Raw genomic sequence first — 23,174 nt, forward strand, 5'->3', positions numbered from 1 at the left:
TTTGGCATGTAATTTTCTACTACTGATGACATCATATTTAGTTAAAAGTGCCAGTTTTGGGCCCTCGGTATTTATGTAGAAAATATTTTGATATCAGATCTGACAGAAACTTTTCTGCATATGCATAACCAGTGCTGACATGGCATTACCTACCTTCACCAACTGTCCCTGCAGGGGTTGGTCCAGTATATATGTTCTGTGTCTGGACGAGAGTGATGGCCTTAGGGGCATCACCTATCAACATTTCAGTGACACAAATGCATTACACTGCTTAATGATAAATCAAACAACAGGACAATAACCACATAGCTAACCTTCTACGGGATAACATGTGCAGGTAGCTTTAATTACTGTCAGTTATCATTTATATATTTGTGAAGCCATAAAATTTAAATCTTTATGGAACAAGTTTCATTTGTCTAAAAACTAACTGTGCTAAATGTATTACACTGGGCAATAACCACAGCAGGGCAATAACCACATAGCTCACCTTCTATGGGATAACATGTGCAGATAGCCTTAATTACTTTCAGTTATCATTCATATATTTGTGAAGGCATCAAATTCAAATCTTTATGGAACAAGTTTCATGTGTCTAACAAACATTGCTAACTGTTGAATGGTCATGTTTTGTATCATATTTACTACCACCATGTGAGTGCTAGGTTAGAATTGGTCCCAGACCACCTGTACTGGTTGTAAGAGGCGACTTAATGCAATATCTTGGTTGAAAGCATATCATTGTACCCCGACAGTGTGGATTAATGGTGCCATGGCACAGACTCAATTATATACAGGCCGCCATCACATTAATAGTATAGTTTGTTTGTTTGTTGTTTAATGCTCAACTCAGCAATATTCCAGGTATATTACGGCAGTCTGTAAATAATGGAGTCTGGACCAGACCATCCAGTGATTCATTTCATAAGCATTGATCCACACAATTGGGATACGATGACATGCATCATCCAAGTCAGCCAGCCTGATAACCCAATCCCATTAGTCGCCTCTTACGACAAGCATGGGTTGTGTCTAGTGGAGTGCCATTTAACTGAAATAAGCAAATTAAACATATTTTAATTTTAATATAAACATCTTAATTTTGATAAAGAACAAAGATTCTATAACAGCCTTAGACTAATCGTACATAGTGTCATGGAGAAGTATACAACAGAACTGAGATCAAATTGTTAAGATTGCTTCCATTTAATTCAAGTTTAAATTTATTAACTTCATCTAAAAATAAAAAGAACTGTACCTTACATGTTGGCGGGGTACAGTGAAATTAGTAGAAAGGGTCTCAGCCACTCAGATTCCGACATTCATGTGTAAGTACAATGCTTTATGGATGGGTTCAGGTGTTGGGGTCATGTTGTTTTAAATAAGTATCTCTGGATTTAACGAGGTAATGAAACTGGGCTACTTGATTCTATGTTTTATGAGATGGAAATGTTAACGTACCAGAGCTGTCTCTCAGCGGAATACCTCCTGAGCTGATGACCTCAATCGTCTGGTCTTCCAGGTCCTCCTCCTCCTGTGTCAAGGCCACACTTGTCACATCACTTGAACTGGCCATCTCAGTCTAAGGTCTTTACACAGCTATGTCATGCAGGGATGAAGTTGCTATTGTCAGGTCCATCTGAACAAACAAACTATTTTAATATAATTCACAATCACTGATCTAACTTTCAACAGATACATACAACTGCATTACCTGTGAAGAATATTTTTGTTTAAGTTAATATAGTTATAGTTTGTTTGTTGTTTTACGCTGCACTCGGCAGTCTGTAAATAATCGAGTCTGGACCAGACAATCCAGTGACTGACATCATGAGCATAGATCCACGCAATACGGATTGATGACATGCATGAACCAAGTCAGCGAGCCTGACCATCCGATTCTGTTAGTCGCCTCTTACGACATAGTTGCCTTTTATGGCTTTTAACAGGTCTTTTGTTTATGTACTCATCAGGTGACAAATTTTAGTTTTTATGACTGTGGCACTAAAAAACTTCCATACTGATCAACTTGTCGCTGTATGGTGGAAATAACGCCGATGTGACATTAAATTTTAACTCACTCACCCATACTGATCAAAGGATTGGTGAGCTCAAATGTCTGCTTATCCTGAATCATACAAATGTAAAGAAAAAGAAATACCAAAACAAAATACCATTCATAATAAGTAGAATGAAATGTAAAATGTTCAAAAAATTGTATAATTATGATACTTATCACATCTAACATTTCTCTGTTCTCAGCTGATCATAGAGTGGAAACGATTAAAAAAACACCTCACCTGAACACATCCCAGGTATCACCACTAGCTGTTGCTAAACATGGACCTTGGCTACCTGACCACGTGATCTGTCCTGCCAACTCGTTTGAAGAGAGTTTGTAGGCTTGCGTAACTGAGAGGCTGGGTTCGAGTTTTTCGTGTGCGATAGGATGCATTTTATCAAATGTGTAAATTAAACAATAAATTGTATATTCATATTACTTATTGAAGTGGCCTATGTTAATCCATAAATTATTGTAAATTCATATTATTGTTATTAATTACACGAACATAACTTTCAAATTTAATATGCTAGTTATATACATATGAATGAAATACTGGAATTTATCAGTGATGATAGATCAAGTTATCAGTCACTAGTGACTGATATAAAAAAGTCACCACACACTCCAGCGCAGTGGTGACTCAGCATAACACCACTGCCACAGGCTAATTTGCATATCATGTGACTAGACTTTTCTCTTGTTTGTAAACAAATGCGCTTTTCCAGAAATCAGAATAGAACAGAGTAATGCAAAAATTTGGGGGAGATTAATATATTGTTTTGCATAATTATATATATATTTTGCATAATTATATGCTACTACAACTGCAACAGTGAACTTCATGACAATATATATTTATACATCAATGTGACCATATCGCTAGCTCCCCGTTGGACTTCGATGACAGCACGTGGAGACGTACAACCAATGTAAACAAACGATAACTACGCAAAAGCAAGTAGATTTTCACGTTTTAGGATACTTTCTAAATGAACCGTAACCATTCTTTGACAATTGTTTATCACAATGTGAAAGCTTGTCAAAAATGAAACGGATGAACAGCATATGCAATATCTTGAATGGTCTGTGAAAGATGTGACGAATCGTCACATGGCGCTGGCCTGTGGCAGAGGTACTATGCTGTCCGCAAGGAACTCTGGGTAGGAGAGTGCAGTCACGAGTGACTGATATAAACAAGGTGCCGGAACTACTTTCTCCTGAATCAAACCATTAAAGAGTTATCCCCCTTTGTTTACGTCTATTACGCAACAAGAAATAATGTAACATGTTTATAATAAATAGAAAATTCAATATCAAATATCAGACATGGAATCTGATGTCTGGAAATAACATCTATGGCAATGTTAACATCACTCTTGCGCCGGACATGCTTCGCCAGACATAAGAAATAACTGTTCGAAATACCTGCCTGCCCGACCGTCCGAGACGGGTTGATTTCAACTCGGGCTGCCAGATTTTCAAATCCCCCTGCCCAACGGTCGGGTTATATTTCATATGTGACAATATTATAAATATTTCCTGATGATAATCATTTATTCACATGTAAAGATGTTTTCATTTCAAAACAGGAATGGGGAGTAGTGCACTTTACCGGGCGCACTTTTTCAGATCCAATTAGCGCTGTGGGGACTCGAACGCGCTTCGCCGGCTCACCGGTTCTGCTAATTAATGCGTTAATTAGCCGACACTCTACCACTGGACCACAGGTGCTATCACATGTAATCAGTGCTCATTTAACGGGTCATTAGAATCCCCATTGACATGCACGCGTAATCAGTAAACAGTGAATTGCGCATGCGTGTGACGTCACGGTCCGCGCTCCCATTCATCTTTTCTTGAAACCACACCCGCAATTGTTTTTGTCAACATGACCGACCAATGAGATTAACTGGATTAACGCTTGAAAAGGTAAGAATTTATGTCTAACCCTTGCCCAAAGCAGGCTGGCCCTGATGACCGAAAACGGGTGTTGGATCGTAAAGATGTGTAAGTTTCCCTAAGACCGAAAAACGGGTGTTGGATTGTAAACATGTGTAAGTTTCCCTAAGACCGAAAACGGGTGTTAGATCGTAAAGATGTGTAAGTTTCCCTAAGACCGAAAAACGGGTGTTGGATTGTAAACATGTGTAAGTTTCCCTAAGACCGAAAACGGGTGTTAGATCGTAAAGATGTGTAAGTTTCCCTAAGACCGAAAAACGGGTGTTGGATTGTAAACATGTGTAAGTTTCCATAAGACCGAAAACGGGTGTTGGATCGTGAAGCGAGAGTCACCAGAGCGTGAGGCACGGTAACGGTATAACGAGACAGCGGTGGCACTATAGCGCAGTAATTGAGCGGATGGTAGAGCTCGGGCTGCACCCGGTAAACTGCATTGTTGCCCAGGAATGTTTAATTATGACAAACAAACATGTCCACGGAACCTTATACTCGATATGAAATAATATATTTTGCATAAGATTTATTAACAGGGCTAGTTTTATTCACGAACTATATTCTTTTCGCAAACCCCCTTTATACGGTGGTGGTAAAGGGGCGACAGGGAGAACTTGGTTATTTATCAGACACTGTTTTCGAAAAAATATAGAAATTGCAAGTACTAAAAATTAAACATGTATATAATAAATAGAAAATTCAAATGCCTGCGTCACTCGCAGACTCTCCCCACTTCACTCGATGAGATGAAAGTTGTATTTGAGAAAACAGAATATATATCCTCTATTTAGTATTATATGTCACTGTAAATATATATCGTTTGGTCTGTCCTACTTCCGATTTCGTTATGTGTATGAATTCGTCAGCATGATTACCAGTTCATTAACATTTCAGTTTATTGATATGTACATTTTCCTTATGTATTTACCTCATATATCGCTCAGTTCTTACCTTTATTTACCGTTCAGTTTTCTGTAGAAAGTATCTTCTTTGCGGTGTTCCATTTACTGGTTTGTAGCAAGCCGCCATTTTAAGCCACAGCCTGAGTTGACTTTTAGTTTCGTATCTCGCATTTTGGTTATTCAGTAGCTTCAACTCAATTTATTATCACCTAAATATTTGTTTTAATTATTCTTTTAGAAACTTAGTTCAAGTGGGCTTTTATTGCTTTATGCTTTCCTATATCTAGTGTACAACCTTCTCTTTTCCGATCTTAGGAAAATGTGCGTCAGAAAAATAACCTCGGCATCCAATGATTACAGTAGTGCGATATAACGTGCGCGTGTCCCTATGACGACGGTCTTAGACTTAGACTTAGCTAAGATTTTGCTGAGACCGTTTCAAGATCCAGTCTTAGAGCGAATCTTAGCTAAGCAAAATCTTAAAAACTTAAGACAAAATTCGTGCTTAGCAAAATTTGAGCTAAGACCACTTTCATGATCCCGGGCCCTGGTTTGGAATGAGTTCGTTGATGACGTCACATCAACAGTGAGTTGAAGATTTGTTCAGACGTTGATTTTACGACGCTTCAATTTAAGCTTAGTTTGGTCAAGTCTTAATTTATTTCCATCTATTCTCTTGTAATAACTTTTGTTCATAATTATAATATTTATATATTATATGGATCTAATATATTTATTGGCTTTAATCACTTGTTGGTTTTATGTTTGTGAAATTTATTTAATTAACTGTGAGTGTTGGGGTGATTGAGATTAACATCCCCAAGCTTAACCCTGAGACCGTCACACTTATCCATCTCACTCTTTGCATTTATCCCATGGTTGGAAGGTGGGGCGCAGATACCCAAGCGTGAAACAAACCTCAACGCGAGGGAGCTGGTCCTAGAACTGTCTAGTAAAAGATTGTCACATTATCTGGGCTCGTCCTGATGAGAACGTGTGTGTGGGTTTTTCTTAAACCCCTTTGTGCTACTTGGACAAACTATCATAATGTCGAGTAACATGTGTTCTGTGTCTTCGCACACCGTTCCAAAGAACTGCCGAGTAGCATGAAACAAGGGCAAACTCGTTTAGCCATGTCTTGTAACATATCCCAGTTGCTAGAGAGAGCAACCAGACTTTGGTTCATCTCTGGTACAGAAGTGACGTTCTTCAAACTGACCCATACATCATACAGATGTAAGGCGAACATTTTGGAATGTCTTTTGACGCTTTGTTCAACCAACCAATTACGACCGCAATGGTTGATCAAGCATGAACAAGAAGAGGAACGATCGACACAACCTCTAAGGCACTTCAAACCAATCACCCAGACTAACAATACTCCTGGAGCAGAGGATAGTGAGTGGTGGGTTTGATGTTGTAGCCGAGAAGTCTCTACAGACGATTATCATCCCTCCACAGTAATTCAAGTCTGGATAACCCCAGTAACGAATAGCAACAAACAGACTTTATTTCATTATGTACAAGATTTGACAACACGATCAAGTCGGGGATGGTGTTGTATTTATGAGGATGACTTCGTCATCTGGACTGACAGGCTGCAGTCAATTGTTCAGCCAGTACAAGTGATCTCAACTGATGCAGACACTGGAAACCCGAAACATGTCTCTCAGATAGTGTGAGGCAAACAACAATCTTCCATGATAGCCGTTAAGGTACAGTTGGTATGAAGTGCCATGGTTGATGCCATTGTCCTACTCTCATGCGGGCTAGATGCCAATGGAGGTGGTATTCGCTCAAAGATATATGCTTGAAGGATGAGCGAGCACAACCAAAAGAACACTATGGTCAAGGATACCTATGTGGTCGGAGCTGTCAACAAGGGGATGAACAGACGCTTGCATCAGATCTTTCAATGCTTGAAGGTAGATCTTGAGGGCTCTAACTAGGCAGAGTGAAAGATCTTCCCAATCGTCTGGGAGTAAAACTATAAGCAGCGGAGGGATGGTATATAATCTGTCTGTCTGTCCTGGGAGTTAATTTATAGCCACAAAGACCCACCGAAGGCCCAGGAGCATTTGACCATGGCGCTTCCTCTCAAAACAAACTCTGTTGACGTCCAGTGCTGTGGCTAATGCTAACCAAAAGACCGTCCTGAGTGAAATATGCTCAAAGTCTTTAATAGCCAAGGATTCATAATCCTCAGATGACAAATTCGTAAGATGACAATCAAATACCAAGCTGGTGGTCTGAACTTGGAAGATTGGTTGACCAGCTTGTGTGATCGTAGCGAGGATTGCAGTTCCACCACTGACTACTCTTGTTGCAGCTATCACCGAGTTAAAGGCAGCTAAGTAAGTTGCAAGCATAGAACCTTTCAACTACCTCAAATTTCTCAAGTGCCTAAGATATTCAGCTGTCTGCTCTGGTGATGCTGTAGTAGGGGAATGAATGTTTCGAGCCTTGAAATATTCTTCGAATGCTTTCCCTCATGATCATAGAAAGCAAGTCAATTTTGCGAGTCAGTTTGAAGAACTGGATCATCGTGTGTAGGAGTGATGCAGATTTTGTTGATCTTATCTGGTTTATGTACCCTACGACTGGCGCATTGTCGACTGGATCATCAGTCGTGAGGAATGTAGTATTGCTGCCCAGTGTGTTACAACACCACAGCATGGAATTCGAGATTGTGGATATGTAAGCCTTGTTTGTCTGTCGACCATCACCTTGCCACATGCAAATCCGACAGATGAGCTCCCCATTGCCAGGCCTCGACGAGAAGGTGTTGGCGTCAAAGCCCTCAATGAAGGTAATGCTGCGATGACGTCGGGAGTTAAATTTTGATCTTGTCCTTCTGCAGAAACTTCTGAAATGGCCAAAGTTGCAGCTCACCTCTTGCTGTAAGAGCCTGGGCAGAAGTTAGGAGACCTAAAATTTCTTGCCACTGATGAGGTGTCCGTGATTGTTTAGTACAATGGTACTTGTGACTGTTTCTTCATCCATCTGTCCCTTTGAACGAATACCTTGCCTGCTTAGGTAAAATCTCAGGAACCTGACATTGTGGCCTAATGTTTCTATTGCATGCTTATCTGACAATGTACCTATTGTGTCTCGTGGAGCTAGAACTTGGCTGGCGACTTGTCAGCAGTGGTGTTGATCTTAGTGGCAACCAGTGTTGATACGTAAGGGTCATCCAGTATTGTCAAGTTGGATGCAGAAGTCCCAAGTCTTCCACCTACTGGTGTATCGTACACTGGGGGCAGTTGACAAGTCATTGAGTAGAGGCGTCAGCACATGATGCTGATTCTCCTTTGTCATCCAAACTTTGATTGAAAGTGATGTTCCTGGAGAATGTGGCCACTAGACGCCAGCCTTTCTGACCTCAATGCTTGTTCACACAAAAGTTAGCATTCTTGAAGTGCAAGTCCTCCTTCAAAACCTTGTGCGATTGTACTGAGCCGACCTCCTATGATTCCTGCAGGTTGAATCGTGGAAACTCTGCTGATCCACAGGGGGCAGGTTCGTTGAATGATAAAGGGGTTCAATCCTGATGCACCATGTCTGATCGTGAAACCTGTTCCAATCCCCTTGAAGGTTCATTGACACATTGTCCTGACGACTGTTGGACTTATCCATCTACATCCCTGGGACTCTCTAACCAATGCTCCAATTTGTCCCTCGTCAAACGTGTAGTTCAGTTAGGGTTCGTTTAACCTCTCTGAAGATCCTGTTGCAGGTCATCATGATAAGAAGCCAAAGATGGTGACAGGAGCTGGCTTCTCTACTCTAATAACAACCGATCAAGGCATAACAGATGATTCTCAAGGTAAGTCAAACTCAAAGAAAGAGTCAGAACCTTCTTTAAGGGAGAGTAACAGATCATCGACGAAGGTATAGCCCTTTGCCAAACCCAAAAGTACTGCCCTCAATGTAGACCTTTTGGCTTTCTCGGCTGCCAACAGTCCTTGTTCATCAGACATAGTTTTTGAGCACATTTTCTCTTGTAGAGGGAAACATAGTCGTCATTGAACCCTCTACCCCCGTTACATCTGTTTGACCAAGTTGTGTAGTTAGTAATGGGGCTCAATGTTCCGTTTCCATGTGATATTGTGATTTTGACCTTGATCTGATTGACCTTTGTACTTCAAACATACTGAATGCTGAAACTTTTCATAGCTGAAATTTAGTATACGTGTAATTGGTTGTGGGGATTAACACATTTCTTGCCTTTTTCGTGATATTTAATTTTTTTTACCTTTATTTGACTTTTGCACTTTGACGTTTTAAGCTTGTCGTTTATTTCTTAAATACACAAATAACAGACTAATAACATATTTAATGGCTTTTTAAAATTAACCTGTATTCACTTTTTGCAAGACCAATACATAGGAACAGGTTTGTAAATGCTGTGTTTTATATCATTGTATGAAATGCAGTGTCAAAATACCTCTGAATTTGAGAAAATATGAACTTTTTAAAAATCCCAATTTTGAACAAAATAACTTTCTTTTCCCAGTTTGCCTGCCATAGGCACTTAGTTAGAAACCTGGATAATTCCCTGTCGTCATCATGGTCATGTATGGATTTGTTTAGCTAACATGTGTCGTATCTCTATCAGGACGCTGACCACACCGACAGAGGACACATGGCCAGGAGTGAGTAACTTGCCAGATTACAAGCCCACATTCCCTGCCTGGAAGTCCAACCAGCTGGCCAGCTCTGTCAAACAACTCGACAATATGGGACTAGATCTCCACAGCCACAGGGTAGCCACACACAGCGTTAGGGCATGTAGGAATGTAGAAACACTGGATAACATAGCTGGGGACTCGTAGAATTCATTATTAGCTCAAGTAACTTCAAAGTCAAGTGAGCTAGGGTCCTAATGGTATAGTGTGTTCACTTTCGTGCATATTTGCTAGTGCAGGTAACTTTCATTATCAGGCTGCACCAGTGCAGGTAAAACATTGCCAGTGCAGGTAACTTTCATTGTCAGGCTGCACCAGTGCAGGTAAAACATTGCTAGTGCAGGTTACTTTCATTGTCAGGCTGCACCAGTGCAGGTAAAACATTGCCAGTGCAGGTAACTTTCATTGTCAGGCTGCACCCAGTGCAGGTAAAACATTGCTAGTGCAGGTTACTTTCATTGTCAGGCTGCACCAGTGCAGGTAAAACATTGCTAGTGCAGGTTACTTTCATTGTCAGGCTGCACCCAGTGCAGGTAAAACATTGCTAGTGCAGGTTACTTTCATTGTCAGGCTGCACCAGTGCAGGTAAAACATTGCTAGTGCAGGTTACTTTCATTGTCAGGCTGCACCAGTGCAGGTAAAACATTGCTAGTGCAGGTTACTTTCATTGTCAGGCTGCACCAGTGCAGGTAAAACATTGCTAGTGCAGGTTACTTTCATTGTCAGGCTGCACCCAGTGCAGGTAAAACATTGCTAGTGCAGGTTACTTTCATTGTCAGGCTGCACCAGTGCAGGTAAAACATTGCCAGTGCAGGTAACATTCATTGTCAGGCTGCACCAGTGCAGGTAAAACATTGCTAGTGCAGGTTACTTTCATTGTCAGGCTGCACCAGTGCAGGTAAAACATTGCTAGTGCAGGTTACTTTCATTGTCAGGCTGCACCAGTGCAGGTAAAACATTGCCAGTGCAGGTAACTTTCATTGTCAGGCTGCACCCAGTGCAGGTAAAACATTGCTAGTGCAGGTTACTTTCATTGTCAGGCTGCACCAGTGCAGGTAAAACATTGCCAGTGCAGGTAACTTTCATTGTCAGGCTGCACCCAGTGCAGGTAACATTTTCCACCACAAGTGCATGGCAGCAGTTTGTATAACTTTCCTGTGAATAAGGTTAAAATAAATTACCGCAAGTAAAAAACATAACAAGTCACTTCTCATGCCCATAAATCTGTTACATAGACCACACGCTGTGTACACAATCCATTGATGTTTTATGTAGCATCAGAGAGGTCATTGTTGTATGTCACCAGTATGGTAATTTGGATTTGTGCTCACAATCTTGTTACGTTTCATCCAAGGTCAGAGGTCACTGGCTAATATGTCTCCCGTGGTGTTGAATTTGCCGACAGCTTTTCTCCCTGTTCATACAGAAAAGAAGTTAAATTTATGAATGAAAATGTCGGGAAATTTTTTTTTCTTCTGGAAAATACCTGAATAATGAAACATTACTGGTGTGTGCATTTCTACTCAGACAGTTAGGAATAGACTTCATGCAGCTCGTTTAAGCACCATAGGTCTGCTGTAAGTCCTCCATTGACCGTTCGACATCGACAGCTCTTGAATTGGGAACAACTTGTCAAAATGGGTATGAACAAGTTACGACCTTCTTTTCACTGACAAGTCTTGCTTTTGTCTTGACTTTTAGACTAGGACTTCCTGTTAATGGATAATGCCAGACCTCACTGTGCAGAGAGAAAGTATTGAGAGATTAGACTGGTCAGCCTATTCACCAGACTTGAGCATGCCTGGGGTATCCTGCAGAAATTAAATTTAGATCATCCTTTAGCACAGAGACCTTTGGATGAGCTGGCGGATGCGCTGGTAGAGGAATGACAACGAATCCCACAAGCTGCTTTCAGGAATCTCGTTTGTAGCTTCACTAGGCATTGTCAGGTCATGATTAAATAAACTAAGTTTATTTTCTTCTTTAAGTTATCTGATATCAAAACCCCTGAAAATACAATATTTAATTTCAGCTAACATGTGCATTCCGTATTTTGGTGGTTCAGCCTGATTAATTCTCTTGGTTGCACCGGGTGCAGGTGGTAAATAAGAAGGAAATTGTGACCTGTAGCTGCTCAGCACGCCTCATAGTCCCTCTCACAAGGCGTGAGAGACGGGCGACAACCGACCGACTGACTTGTGAATGACTTGCATCAGATGATGCTACCCGCTCCTTGTGTTCCAGGCATCTGTGAGAACATCACCAACCCGAAAGGCAGCAACAGTGGCCTGCTCTCGGCGGCGCGGAATCTATGAAATTGCATATAACAAGAGTGCGAACATGGTGTATTTGGGGACAGCTGTTAAGCAGTATTTTGTTGTGAAAATGATAAACAAGAAATGCTGTTACTATGAAAAAGTGCTATGGGAAATTTAGAATTGAGGTAAAGTAGCAGCAGCAGCAGCAACAGCAGCATCAAGTCTGAAAATGGGAATTGATGTTTTGTGGGGACTTTGGTTAACATGGTTAAGGGTTTATGTGTTTACAGAGGGTAGACCCTTGGGGTGAATCGATACAGCAAGGTCACAATGCATAGGTCACGATACATAGGTCACGATACATATCGCAACCTATGCATACTCACGTCAGATTGTGTGGAATCTTCTTGACTATAAATATTTTAGAGCAGGTTAAAAAGGAAAAGCTAGCTGCAGACATGTTCGTAGTGGCTATTTTTATTATGGAACTTGAAACGCTAATTACAATACATTTTACGATATTTGACTGACAGAAACACTGGGGGAGTAATTAAAAGAGTAGTAAGTAATCTATTTTTTATCCGGTGTATCATCCTGTATCGATACACAACAAATGTATCGTGTATCGTTTCACCCCGAGTAGACCCATTGCAAGATGTGCTCAAGTATTCCCTTTGTTGTGATTACGTCTGGGGATGTTACTGTATGCTGTATCCCTCGTAGAATGAAGTCTGAAAGGTGTTAGTGTGCTACAGTATTTTTACACTTTCAGACATATCAGGATATATGGTACTGTGTGTCACAGCTTGAGTGAAGTACGTGTTGTACTAGTTCAGTATTTACCATTAATTCATTCATTATTGAATCAGGTCTCATTTTAACCAAATCTGTAATTTCCACATGTCACTAATTATATCATGACATTGTTGACCTTTCCACTCTGTGAGCTCCATGTGTATGGAAGTGTGTGAGTGTCGGAGAGTTTGTCGAGTGTGGACGACCCTGAAGGTCAAGTGCAATACCTCGTCTGTCTGTCTCTCTCTGTATTCTTCCCTCTCCTGTCTTATCTTCCTTCCTTCATGTATAAATGCCATAACACACTCAATAAACAATGGTTTATGTATCCTTGTTCTGTTTGAGTTGTTTATATCAATGCCGATTCTACTATATGGTCTAAATCAGTGTAGCTAATTTTTATATCCTCTTGGGCAATTCTTGCTAGGAATGACTGATAAGGTTATGTGGTTAATTTACATTTACATATGTCCCTAGTAGGTTTGGGACAAGTCTAAATATACCACCCGGGTATCCGACCCCCTTTTTGTCGATCCTGCTGGGTACCTGCTGTAGGTCTCAAGAGTTGGGCACAAAAGTTAGACGTATAATAAGATCTGATCATTCATACACCGAAGTTGACTGAAACGTTATCATTTCTCAAACCTAAAATTCAGAAGGACTATGTGCACAGTCAGAAAGTGATACGGACATTAGCAACTTGTAGTGTAACCATGGAGTTTTATTGTAATTGTCATCAAACAATATATCCTGGGTCTGGGTATTCCTGTGGGTACCCGAGTCCTTCAGGCCCCCACTTGATCGGAGCACCGGAGTTACCTGTCCCAGCCCTAGTATACGAACATTAGCGACTTCTTAATGTGCTTGAAATTCTACAAATTACTTCATTTTGGAGTGTATACCTTGAGTGTTTCATTTGGACCTTCATCAGTTCCCAAGGGCTATCCAGCATAATGAACCACATAACCAGACCTATAATTGTAGATTGGCTTGCCTGAGTGTGGCGTGAACAACGATCTCAGTATTTCAAAAAAGCTGAACATGACGGCAATGGAGGGGACTTAATCATGATTTGGAGTGGGATCAGTAAAGCTGGAAGAACTGATCTCCATGTCCTACAGTGGGGCACAGTGACAGGTGTGCGCAACAGAGATGTACGTGAGCCAGCCCAGTCACCAAACCTCAACACTATCGAACACACGTGGAACGATTGACAGGTTGCCCTTTCACAACTCTCTGTCCTTCCAGCAACTCTTCAGGAAATCAGCAATGCTCTCACTGAAGAGTGGCACAATCTCTCCTTGGCAACCACCAAGACACTTATTGGGAACATGAGAGACGGTGCCAGGCTGTGATCACATGATGTGGATCACATACGCTGTGACACCATATGCACTAGAGGAAGTAAATATGACAACCCCTAAAAAAATTTAAAACAATTATTTATTACAAAGAAAGAACAAAATATTTACATAATTTCTATTAGCTTCTAATTACCTAACCCTATTACTACAAATAATACTAATCTATTCTACTGATGAACCCTAACACTATCCTACAACTACATATATACTGCTGCTACTACTACACAACTACTAACCTACAAGAAATGCTATTACACTACTACTAAGAAACTACACTTTTACTATAACACTACACTGCCAATACTACTAACACTAATTTCTTAAGATTTTAGACTAAACTACACTCTCATCTGCACTCGAATACTACTTACATATACATTCAAATAATGGTAAAACATAGCCATCATTGTGCTATACCACAGCAAATCAAATGCAATTACATATGTACACAATACAATCTAAAAGGTTCAGGTATATATTACATGATATTTCACATCACAATGGGGGCGGTGGGGTAACCTAGTGGTTAAAGCGTTCGCTCATAACACCGAAGGCCTGGGTTTGATTCCCCACATGGGTACAATGCGTGAAGCCGATTTCGGGTGTCCCCCTGCCGTGATATTGCTGGAATATTGCTAAAAGCGGTGTAAAACCTTACTCACTTGTTAATTGTCCTCCATGATAAAAGTTGAATTGAACTCAGTCAATGTATTGTCTATAATGACAACAGTTAGTCACTTGTAAATTGTCCTCCACAACAAACGTTGAATTGACCTTTGTCAGTTGATGACATGCATCAACCAAGTCAGCGAGCCTGACCGTCTGATCCAGTTAGCCGCCTCTTACGACAAGCATAGTCGCCTTTTATGGCAAGCGTGGGTTCCTAAAGACCCATTCTATACCACTTTTACTAGTACTAATAATAGCAATAGTAATAGGGATAGTAATAGTAGAAAAATACAAAAACAGTTACAATCTTACTCATTATTTACATTTACAATATACATTCTCCTAATTAACAAAATTTGATTATTTACGAACATTCAAATACACAATTTTACAATACATAAATATTTAAATGAATGAAGTACTTATGCCCAAGGGCCTAAGTTGTAGCGCTGACCCGAGACGTGTACCACCTTACGTAACCCTGCACTCGCATTGACGATCTGCCTTCACAATGGTTCAAACGACACGAGACTAATAAGTATAGATATCATTTTCTACAGCCTAAGCTGCATTTGACTAAAATTGTGCCTGCTTCATAATATACATCCGAAATATGGGGAAACAAGTATTGCTAATCCATTAAAAAAATTAACGCTTTTTATTTAGGGAAACAACAAAATAGTAACTGTTGGTTCCTGAATAACAAATATCTTTTTTTCACGAGCCGGCACGAGTTACAAAACACAATCTTACTTTCTCCAAATTAAAATACATCCTTACTTCTTGACTTTGACAAACTTGAGGAAAAATACACCCTCATTCTTTGAAATTGTATTTATACTGTATGGTGCACATGGAATGTGTTGTCTGAAGCTGTTGCACCAAGCGACATTACCAGCTGGTCGTTACAACTCATGGTACAAGGTATCCTTATACGGATGTTTCATCAATCACATGCATGGTTTTAACATGAACATTGTTATATGCAAAGTTATGAAACAACACACTATTGCCATAGCCGAGGTCGACTTTAACACGTCTTCAGATCATGTTAGCAAGAGTTTCCTAAAACATTGAAATTCAAAAATTGAGTTTCAAAATAAAAAAAATCCAAGTGGACATTAATTGAAGATATTTTTGTTTTGATTGTTGTTGAACGCCGAACTCAGCGATATTCCAGCTATATGTGACGGCGGTCTGTAAATAATCGAGTCTGGACCTGACAATCCAGTGATTGATACGTGCATTGATCTACGCAATTGGGATACGATGACATGTATCAACCAAGTCAGCGAGCCTGACCTCCCGATCCCGTTAGTTGCCCTTTATGACAAGCATGGATTTCTGAAGACCTGTTCGGAATCTTCACAGGACTAATTGAAGATAATGATATTGAGGCATGAATAACTAACTGACTTGTTCATTCATGAAACATAATGGATCATTTGTACAATAGAGTGATGTCACAGATATGTTTTAAATACTTGGTGACACTGGTCTTGTACTTTATATATTTCTAGTTGTCAACATTTGGTTGTAATGAGCAAAGACGGATGTACATACACACAGGATTCACCACATGACACATCCATACGATATGGTCAATGTACTTTATATATTTCTAGTTGTCAACATTTGGTTGTAATGAGCAAAGATGGATGTACACAGACACAGGATCCACCACATGACACGTTGCCATAATTGCCATTAGCAGGTTACATCTTTACATTTTGTCTTTAATTGTGATGGTATCAAGACTCAGCTACAACTTGGATAATATATAACTATATTACACGATAAAGCATCAAGAAGAGTATTTTGTAAATTCAGAATATCTTTGCATAATTTTCACATAAATATAGTTCGTAGGTCTAAGGATATTGAAGTTATTAAAGTAGTATGTACAAAGTGTTGTAGTGATTATCGAAGATGGATGTCATGTTTAATAGATTTGTAATAGTTATCACACATGGGAAGAACATATCTGATATCTGATATCATATCCTGATAAGCAATTGATGATAAATCATCTTCATTACCATTTTTCTACAAAGCATTGTGTATTCATATCATAAATCATTGATGTAATAAGATATATTGCTATTTTCTAAAAGCATATAAAACAAGGTTAGATTGGTTCACAAAACCATGTGACTAAGTCACTCGAACATGTGAAGCCAACAGTACTATGAATATTGTGTATCTGCAAGTGAAACAAACATCTCTCGATGAACATCAATTGCATGTTTCTGGAGACAGCAAGGTCGAGGTTAATGTGATAAAATACAACTATTAATTTTCACCTCATCCAAGTCATCTTGAAAAACTCAGCTTTTCACATGAGTGAAGAGAAGAAACAGATCTTGAACAATTCATCTTTCATAACATTGAGAGATAAAATTGTGTTTCATTGTAATTTCTGGGTTTAACACTGTGAGCATGTGATAGTTATACTATTGCCGCCTTGACCGAATGTTAGGCAAAATGAAGTAAACTATTAGTATTGCTATCCATTGAGTCAGGTCAGCATTCCTTGATATGAGGAGGTCAAACACACTCTTATGACCTGATAGAGCTGCCATAACAACTGGAGTCCATCCATTCCGTCCCCCTGTATTGATGTTAGAAGGTGACACGAGATGTTGTACTATGGCCTTGTTACCACCCCGACAGGCAAGATGTAGGGCACTATTACCATCTTTGTCCACCAGTGTCAGGTCAGCTTGCTTGGATACCAGGAGGTCAACCACACTTTGATGTCCTTTGATAGCTGCCATCATTACTGGTGTACTTCCGATCAATCCTCTAGTATTGATGTTAGAAGGTGACACAAGGTGTTGTACTATGGCTTTGTTTCCACCCACACAGGCAATATGAAGGACACTATTACCATCTTTGTCCACCAGTGTCAGGTCAGCTTGCTTGGATACCAGGAGGTCAAACACACTTTGATGTCCTTTGACAGCTGCCAGCATTACTGAAGTCCATCCATTCTGACCCCTGGTATTGATGTTAGAAGGTAACACAAGATGTTGTACTATGGTCTTGTTTCCACACATACAGGCAATATGAAGGGCACTATTACCATCTTTGTCCACCAGTGTCAGGTCAGCTTGCTTAGATACAAGTAGGTCAAAAACACTTTGATGTCCTCTGCCAGCTGCCATCATTACTGGAGTCCATCCATTCTGACCCCTGGTATTGATGTTAGAAGGTGACACAAGGTGTTGTACCAAGGCCTTGTATCTACCCACACAGGCAATATGAAGGGCACTATTACCATCTTTATTCACCAGTGTCAGGTCAGCTTGCTCGGATACTAGTAAGTGAAACACACTTTGATGTCCTCTGCCAACTGCCATCATTACTGGAGTCCATCCCTTCTGACCCCTGGTATTGATGTTAGAAGGTGACACAAGATGTTGTACTATGGCCTTGTTTCCACCCAAACAGGCATGATGGAGGACACTGTTACCATCTTCGTCCACCAGTGTCAAGTCAGCTTGCTCGGATACTAGGAGGTCAAACACATATTGATGTTTTTGGACAGCTGCCATCATTACTGGAGTCTGTCCATTGTGTCCCCTGGCATTGATGTTAGAAGGTGACACAAGGTGTTGTACTATGGCCTTGTTTCCACCCACACAGGCAAGATGAAGGACACTAAAACCATCTTTGTCCACCAGTGTCAGGTCAGCTTGCTTGGATACCAGGAGATCGAACACACTTTGATGTCCTCTTAAAGCTGCCATCATTACTGGTGTAATTCTGTGCCCTCCTCTAGTATTGATGTTAGTAGGTGACACAAGATGTTGTACTATGGCCTTGTTTCCACCCAGACAGGCAGTATGAAGGAGACTATTACCATGATTGTCCACCAGTGTCAGGTCAGCTTGCTTGGATACTAGGAGGTTAAACACACTTTGATGTCCTTGGATAGCTGCAATCATGACTGGTGTAAATCCGAACCGTCCTCTAGTGTTGATATTAGAAGGTGATATAAGATATTGTATTATATCCTTGTTATTGCCCTCACAGGCAAGATGAAGTATATTTTCACCATCGTTGTCCACCAGTGTCAGGTCAGCTTGCTTGGATACTAGGAGGTCAAACACATTTTGATGTCCTTGGACAGCTGCCATCATTACTGGCGTATGTCCATTGTGTCCCCTGGTATTGATGTTAGAAGGAGACACAAGATGTTTTACCATGGCCTTGTTACCACCCACACATGACAGGTGAAATAAATCATTTCCATATTTGTCTTTGGTTTTCTTGTTAGATATTGATTGCAATACCTGATAGCACTCATAAGATCCCATGCCTGCTGCAACCATCAGTGGAATCCTTCCTTCGTCATCAGTAGAGTTCATTATAACTTGCTTCACTTCAGCAGTAAAGACTTTGCTGGTGTGTTCTTTCAATACCGTTAGTGTTTTCTTATGTCCATACATGCATGCTAAGTGTATGATGTTTCTCTTGTCTTCATCAGCAGCAAACACATTGGCACCATTTTCTATCAGATAAACAAGTGTTTCAGAACTCCCCCTTTCAGCAGCCAGCCAAAGCAAATTGTCCATGACAAAATCAATGTGTGGATGTTCAGTCCTGGAGAAGAGCCACTTCAGTACTGCCAGGTTGTTCTTCATAACACAACCAATCGTGCCTTCAATGATCTCTGTTTGAGTAAATTCTCCTCCAGTTATATTTTCGATTTCTAAGACAAACTTTTCATTGTGTCCAAGAACAGCCCAAAACAAAAAGCACCTCCCCATATCACTTTTGTGAAACCAACTCTTGGCCATGGATCTATCACGGTGTAGTTTGTCAAGCAGTTGAAGAGCCACCTTTTCTTGTCGGAGGATGGGGTGTGTCACTGATTTTGAAAACTGCCCATGCTTGATTGATTCTGCAAGTCGAGTAGTCAGGATGTCATAATACTGTTTGGAGACATATATTAGGGGGAAATGATCATCAATTTTGCTTTCCTCCACTGGATGTGGTTGTACTCGCTCATATATGAAATTATCACTGCAGTGAGTCAGCACAAATGTTGGACTGATGTCATACAACGAACAAGCACAAGCATCATATATGGAAGAATGGGCAAATCTAACAGCATCACCACGTGTAAAGAATGTTCCTCTAAAACACTTTGCTGCTTCGTACATTCCTAAACGTGAAGCTGATGGCATCAACTCTAAAACAGTTCTGACCATGTTGTCCAGTTTCTTGTCCTTGCCGTCTGCTTCCAACTTGGCCAAATCTAACCTATCTTCACAAAGTAGCATCAGAACTAATATGGCTGATCGATCAGTTTTCACCCTCAGTAATTGTCTGAGTTCTTGTCTAAGATAAAACAGTGGTTCCTTGAAAAATTTCTTTGTATTTTGGAAAATGGATGAAAAGTCAAAAATAAGTTTACAAGTGAGAGGAAATCCAAAGATATCAGAATCCATCTCCCACAGTTCGAAGTCTGGTATATCCTCATCAGAATGGTCTCTATGTATGTTCCTGTGGTGCTCAAATATAGCCTGTTTCTCTGCTTTAGAATATCTGTGTTTCTTTTCAGTGGTTAAATCCACCAGTGTTTGTCCCTCGAACAGCGAGAATCTTTCATACTGCAGCTGATCAAGTCCATCATGGAAGTTGTATGTCTTGGATGTGAAGACAACACGAATATCCTTTGTGGGCTGTTTTATTGGGTGAGAACCTCTACTTGATTCATTTTCACTTCCTGGTTCAGCTTGCTGTTCTTTTTGTGATTCCCACTTCTTGGCTGACTTTTTGCAGTGTTTTAAGTGTCTATCAAGCCTATTGAGAAATGTTTTCAGCTCTGAAACATCTGTTGTTAATCTAACAGTACCAAACATATCATCTATGATCAGAAATACTTTAGGTGAAGAACTCAAGAAGCTGTCCAAGTCAAACTGTTCAATTCTGTCCACAAATGCAAGTTTGTACCCCCTTTTTCTATACTGAGAACCAAGCTTGAGAGCTGCTGTTGTTTTGCCTTCTCCTGAAGCACCACAGATGGTGACATGGCAATGTTGCTTCAGTTTTTGTTTTACAGTCCTGAAGCTCTCCGTTTCCACAAAGATTTCTTCAGCATCACTTATTTGAAGGTCAAGGGTAGCTGTAGATAAAGACAACCTTCATTAAATGATTCATTTATGACATTATGTTAAGAGTACTCATGCTCTGACAGCTGTGTGGTTTTAAAACCTATTTGACATAGGCTCCAGTGTCCGATCCAGTATGTTTGGCCCTGTAAATTTCTTCTCTGAAATTGCCACACTGAGGAAGCTTAACTTTGGCATGTAATTTTCTACTACTGATGACATCACATTTAGTTAAAAGTGCCAGTTTTAGGCCCTAGGTATTTATCATGTTTATCCTGTTTATGCAGAAAATATTTTGACATCAGATCTGACAGAAACTTTTGCTACACGGCCATATGCATAACCAGTGCTGACATGGCATTACCTACCTTCACCAACTGTCCCTGCAGGGGTTGGTCCAGTAAATATGTTCTGTGTCTGGACGAGAGTGATGGCCTTAGGGGCATCACCTGTCAACATTTCAGTGACACAAATGCATTACACTGCTTAATAATAACAAATAATCGAAAAGCAGGACAATAACCACATAGCTCACCTTCTACGGGATAACATGTGCAGATAGCCTTAATTACTTTCAGTTATCATTCATATATTTGTGAAGGCATCAAATTCAAATCTTTATGGAACAAGTTTCATGTGTCTAACAAACATTGCTAACTGTTGAATGGTCATGTTTTGTATCATATTTACTATCACCATGCGAGTTCTAGGTTAGAATTGGTCCCAGACAACCTGTACTGGTTGTAAGAGGCGACTTAATGTAACATGTTGGTTGAAAGCATATCATTGTACCCCGACAGTGTGGATCAATGGTGCCATGGCACAGACTCAATTATTTACAGGCCGCCGTCACATTTATAGTATAGTTTGTTTGTTTGTTGTTTAATGCTGCACTCAGCAATATTCCAGCTATATTACAGCAGTCTGTAAATAAAGGAGTCTGGACCAGACAATCCAGTGATTCATATCATGAGCATTGATCCACACAATTGGGATACGATGACATGCATCATCCAAGTCAGCCAGCCTGATAACCCAATCCCATTAGTCGCCTCTTACGACAAGCATGGGTTGTGTCTAGTGGAGTGCCATTTAACTGAAATATGCAAATTAAACATATTTATAATTTTGATAAAGAACAAAGATTCTATAACAGCCTTAGACGGATCGTACACAGTGTCATGGAGAAGTATAAAACAGAACTGAGATCAAATTGTTAAGATTGCTTCCATTTAATTCAAGTTTAAAGTTATTAACTTCGTCTAAAACGGGGTACAGTGAAATTAGTAGAAAGGGTCTCAGCCACTCAGATTCCGACATTCATGTGTAAGTACAATGTTTTATGGATGGGTTCAGGTGTTGGGGTCATGTTGTTTTAAAAAAAGTATTTCTGGATTTAATGAGGTCTTGAACTGGGCTTCTTGATTCTATATTTTATGAGATGGAAATGTTAACGTATCAGAGCTGTCTCTCAGCGGAATACCTCCTGAGCTCATGTCCCCGAACGTCTGGTCTTCAAGGTCCTCCTCCTGTGTCAAGGCCACACTTGTCACATCACTTGAACTGGCCATCTCAGTCTAAGGTCTTTACACAGCTATGTCATGCAGGGATGAAGTTGCTATTGTCAGGTCCATCTGAACAAACAAACTATTTTAATATAATTCACAATCACTGATCTAACTTTCAACCGATACATACAACTGCATTAACTGTGAAGAATATTTTTGTTTATGTTAATATGTCTGTAAATAATTGAGTCTGGACCAGACAATCCAGTGACTGACGTCATGAGCATCGATCCACGCAATACGGATTGATGACATGATACATGAACAAAGTCAGCGAGCCTGACCATCCGATCCCGTTAGTCGCCTCTTACGACAAGCATAGTCGCCTTTTACGGCTGCCCCAGATTTTAACAGGTCTTTTGTTTATGTACTCATCAGGTGACAAATTTTATTTTTGGGACCGTGGCACTAAAATGCTTCCATACTGATCAACTCGTCGCTGTATGGTCGAAATAATGCTGATGCGACATTAAATTTTAACTCACTCACCCATACTGATCAAAGAATTGGTGAGCTCAAATGTCTGCTTATCCTGAATCATACAAATGTAAAGAAAATACCATACATAAGAAGTAGATTTAAATGTAAAATGTTCAAACAATTGTATAATTATAATACTTATCCCATCTAACATTTCTCTGTTCTCAGCCAATCATGAATTGGAAACGATAAAAAAAACACCTCACCCGAACACATCCCAGGTATCATCACTAGCTGTTGCAAAACATGGACCTTGGCTACCTGACCACGTGATCTGTCCTGCCAACTCGTTTGAAGAGAGTTTGTAGGC

General features: G+C 40.2%; 2 protein-coding genes across 2 annotated transcripts in view; both read right to left on the reverse strand.

The window, feature by feature from the left end:
• Positions 1–5,050, reverse strand: part of LOC139467856 (uncharacterized) — a 55,493-nt gene extending 50,443 nt beyond the window's left edge. The window contains exons 1-3 of the mRNA XM_071249360.1: positions 4,970–5,050; positions 1,462–1,639; positions 154–234 (exon numbers count right to left, since the gene is read on the reverse strand). Of these exons, the coding sequence (XP_071105461.1) occupies positions 154–234; positions 1,462–1,576 (196 nt within the window). The 5' untranslated portion in view covers positions 1,577–1,639; positions 4,970–5,050. The remainder of the gene's footprint in view (positions 1–153; positions 235–1,461; positions 1,640–4,969) is intronic.
• Positions 5,051–16,994: 11,944 nt separating this feature from the next.
• Positions 16,995–22,502, reverse strand: LOC139467858 (serine/threonine-protein phosphatase 6 regulatory ankyrin repeat subunit B-like). Its single transcript, XM_071249362.1, has 3 exons — positions 22,279–22,502; positions 21,185–21,268; positions 16,995–20,830 (listed from the first exon to the last, which is right to left on the reverse strand). The coding sequence occupies exons 1-3, from the start codon at positions 22,385–22,387 to the stop codon at positions 17,148–17,150; spliced, it is 3,876 nt and encodes a 1,291-aa protein (XP_071105463.1). The 5' UTR covers positions 22,388–22,502; the 3' UTR covers positions 16,995–17,147.
• Positions 22,503–23,174: the final 672 nt, after the last annotated feature.

The sequence above is a fragment of the Haliotis cracherodii genome, unplaced genomic scaffold, assembly GCF_022045235.1.
Source record: "Haliotis cracherodii isolate W230 unplaced genomic scaffold, xgHalCrac1.p SCAF_2, whole genome shotgun sequence".
Taxonomy (NCBI): Eukaryota; Metazoa; Mollusca; class Gastropoda; order Lepetellida; family Haliotidae; genus Haliotis; species Haliotis cracherodii.

What these genes read in the sequence shown, in the direction of transcription:
- LOC139467858 (XM_071249362.1), bottom strand. Translation starts at nt 22,387, where the DNA reads ATGGCCAGTTCAAGTGATGTGACAAGTGTGGCCTTGACACAGGAGGAG. An exon ending in TATTCCGCTGAGAGACAGCT is followed by an intron (nt 21,269 to 22,278) that starts CTGATACGTTAA and finishes CTGAAATGTTGA; the next exon opens with CAGGTGATGCCCCTAAGGCC. An exon ending in TGCAGGGACAGTTGGTGAAG is followed by an intron (nt 20,831 to 21,184) that starts GTAGGTAATGCC and finishes CTTTATCTACAG; the next exon opens with CTACCCTTGACCTTCAAATA.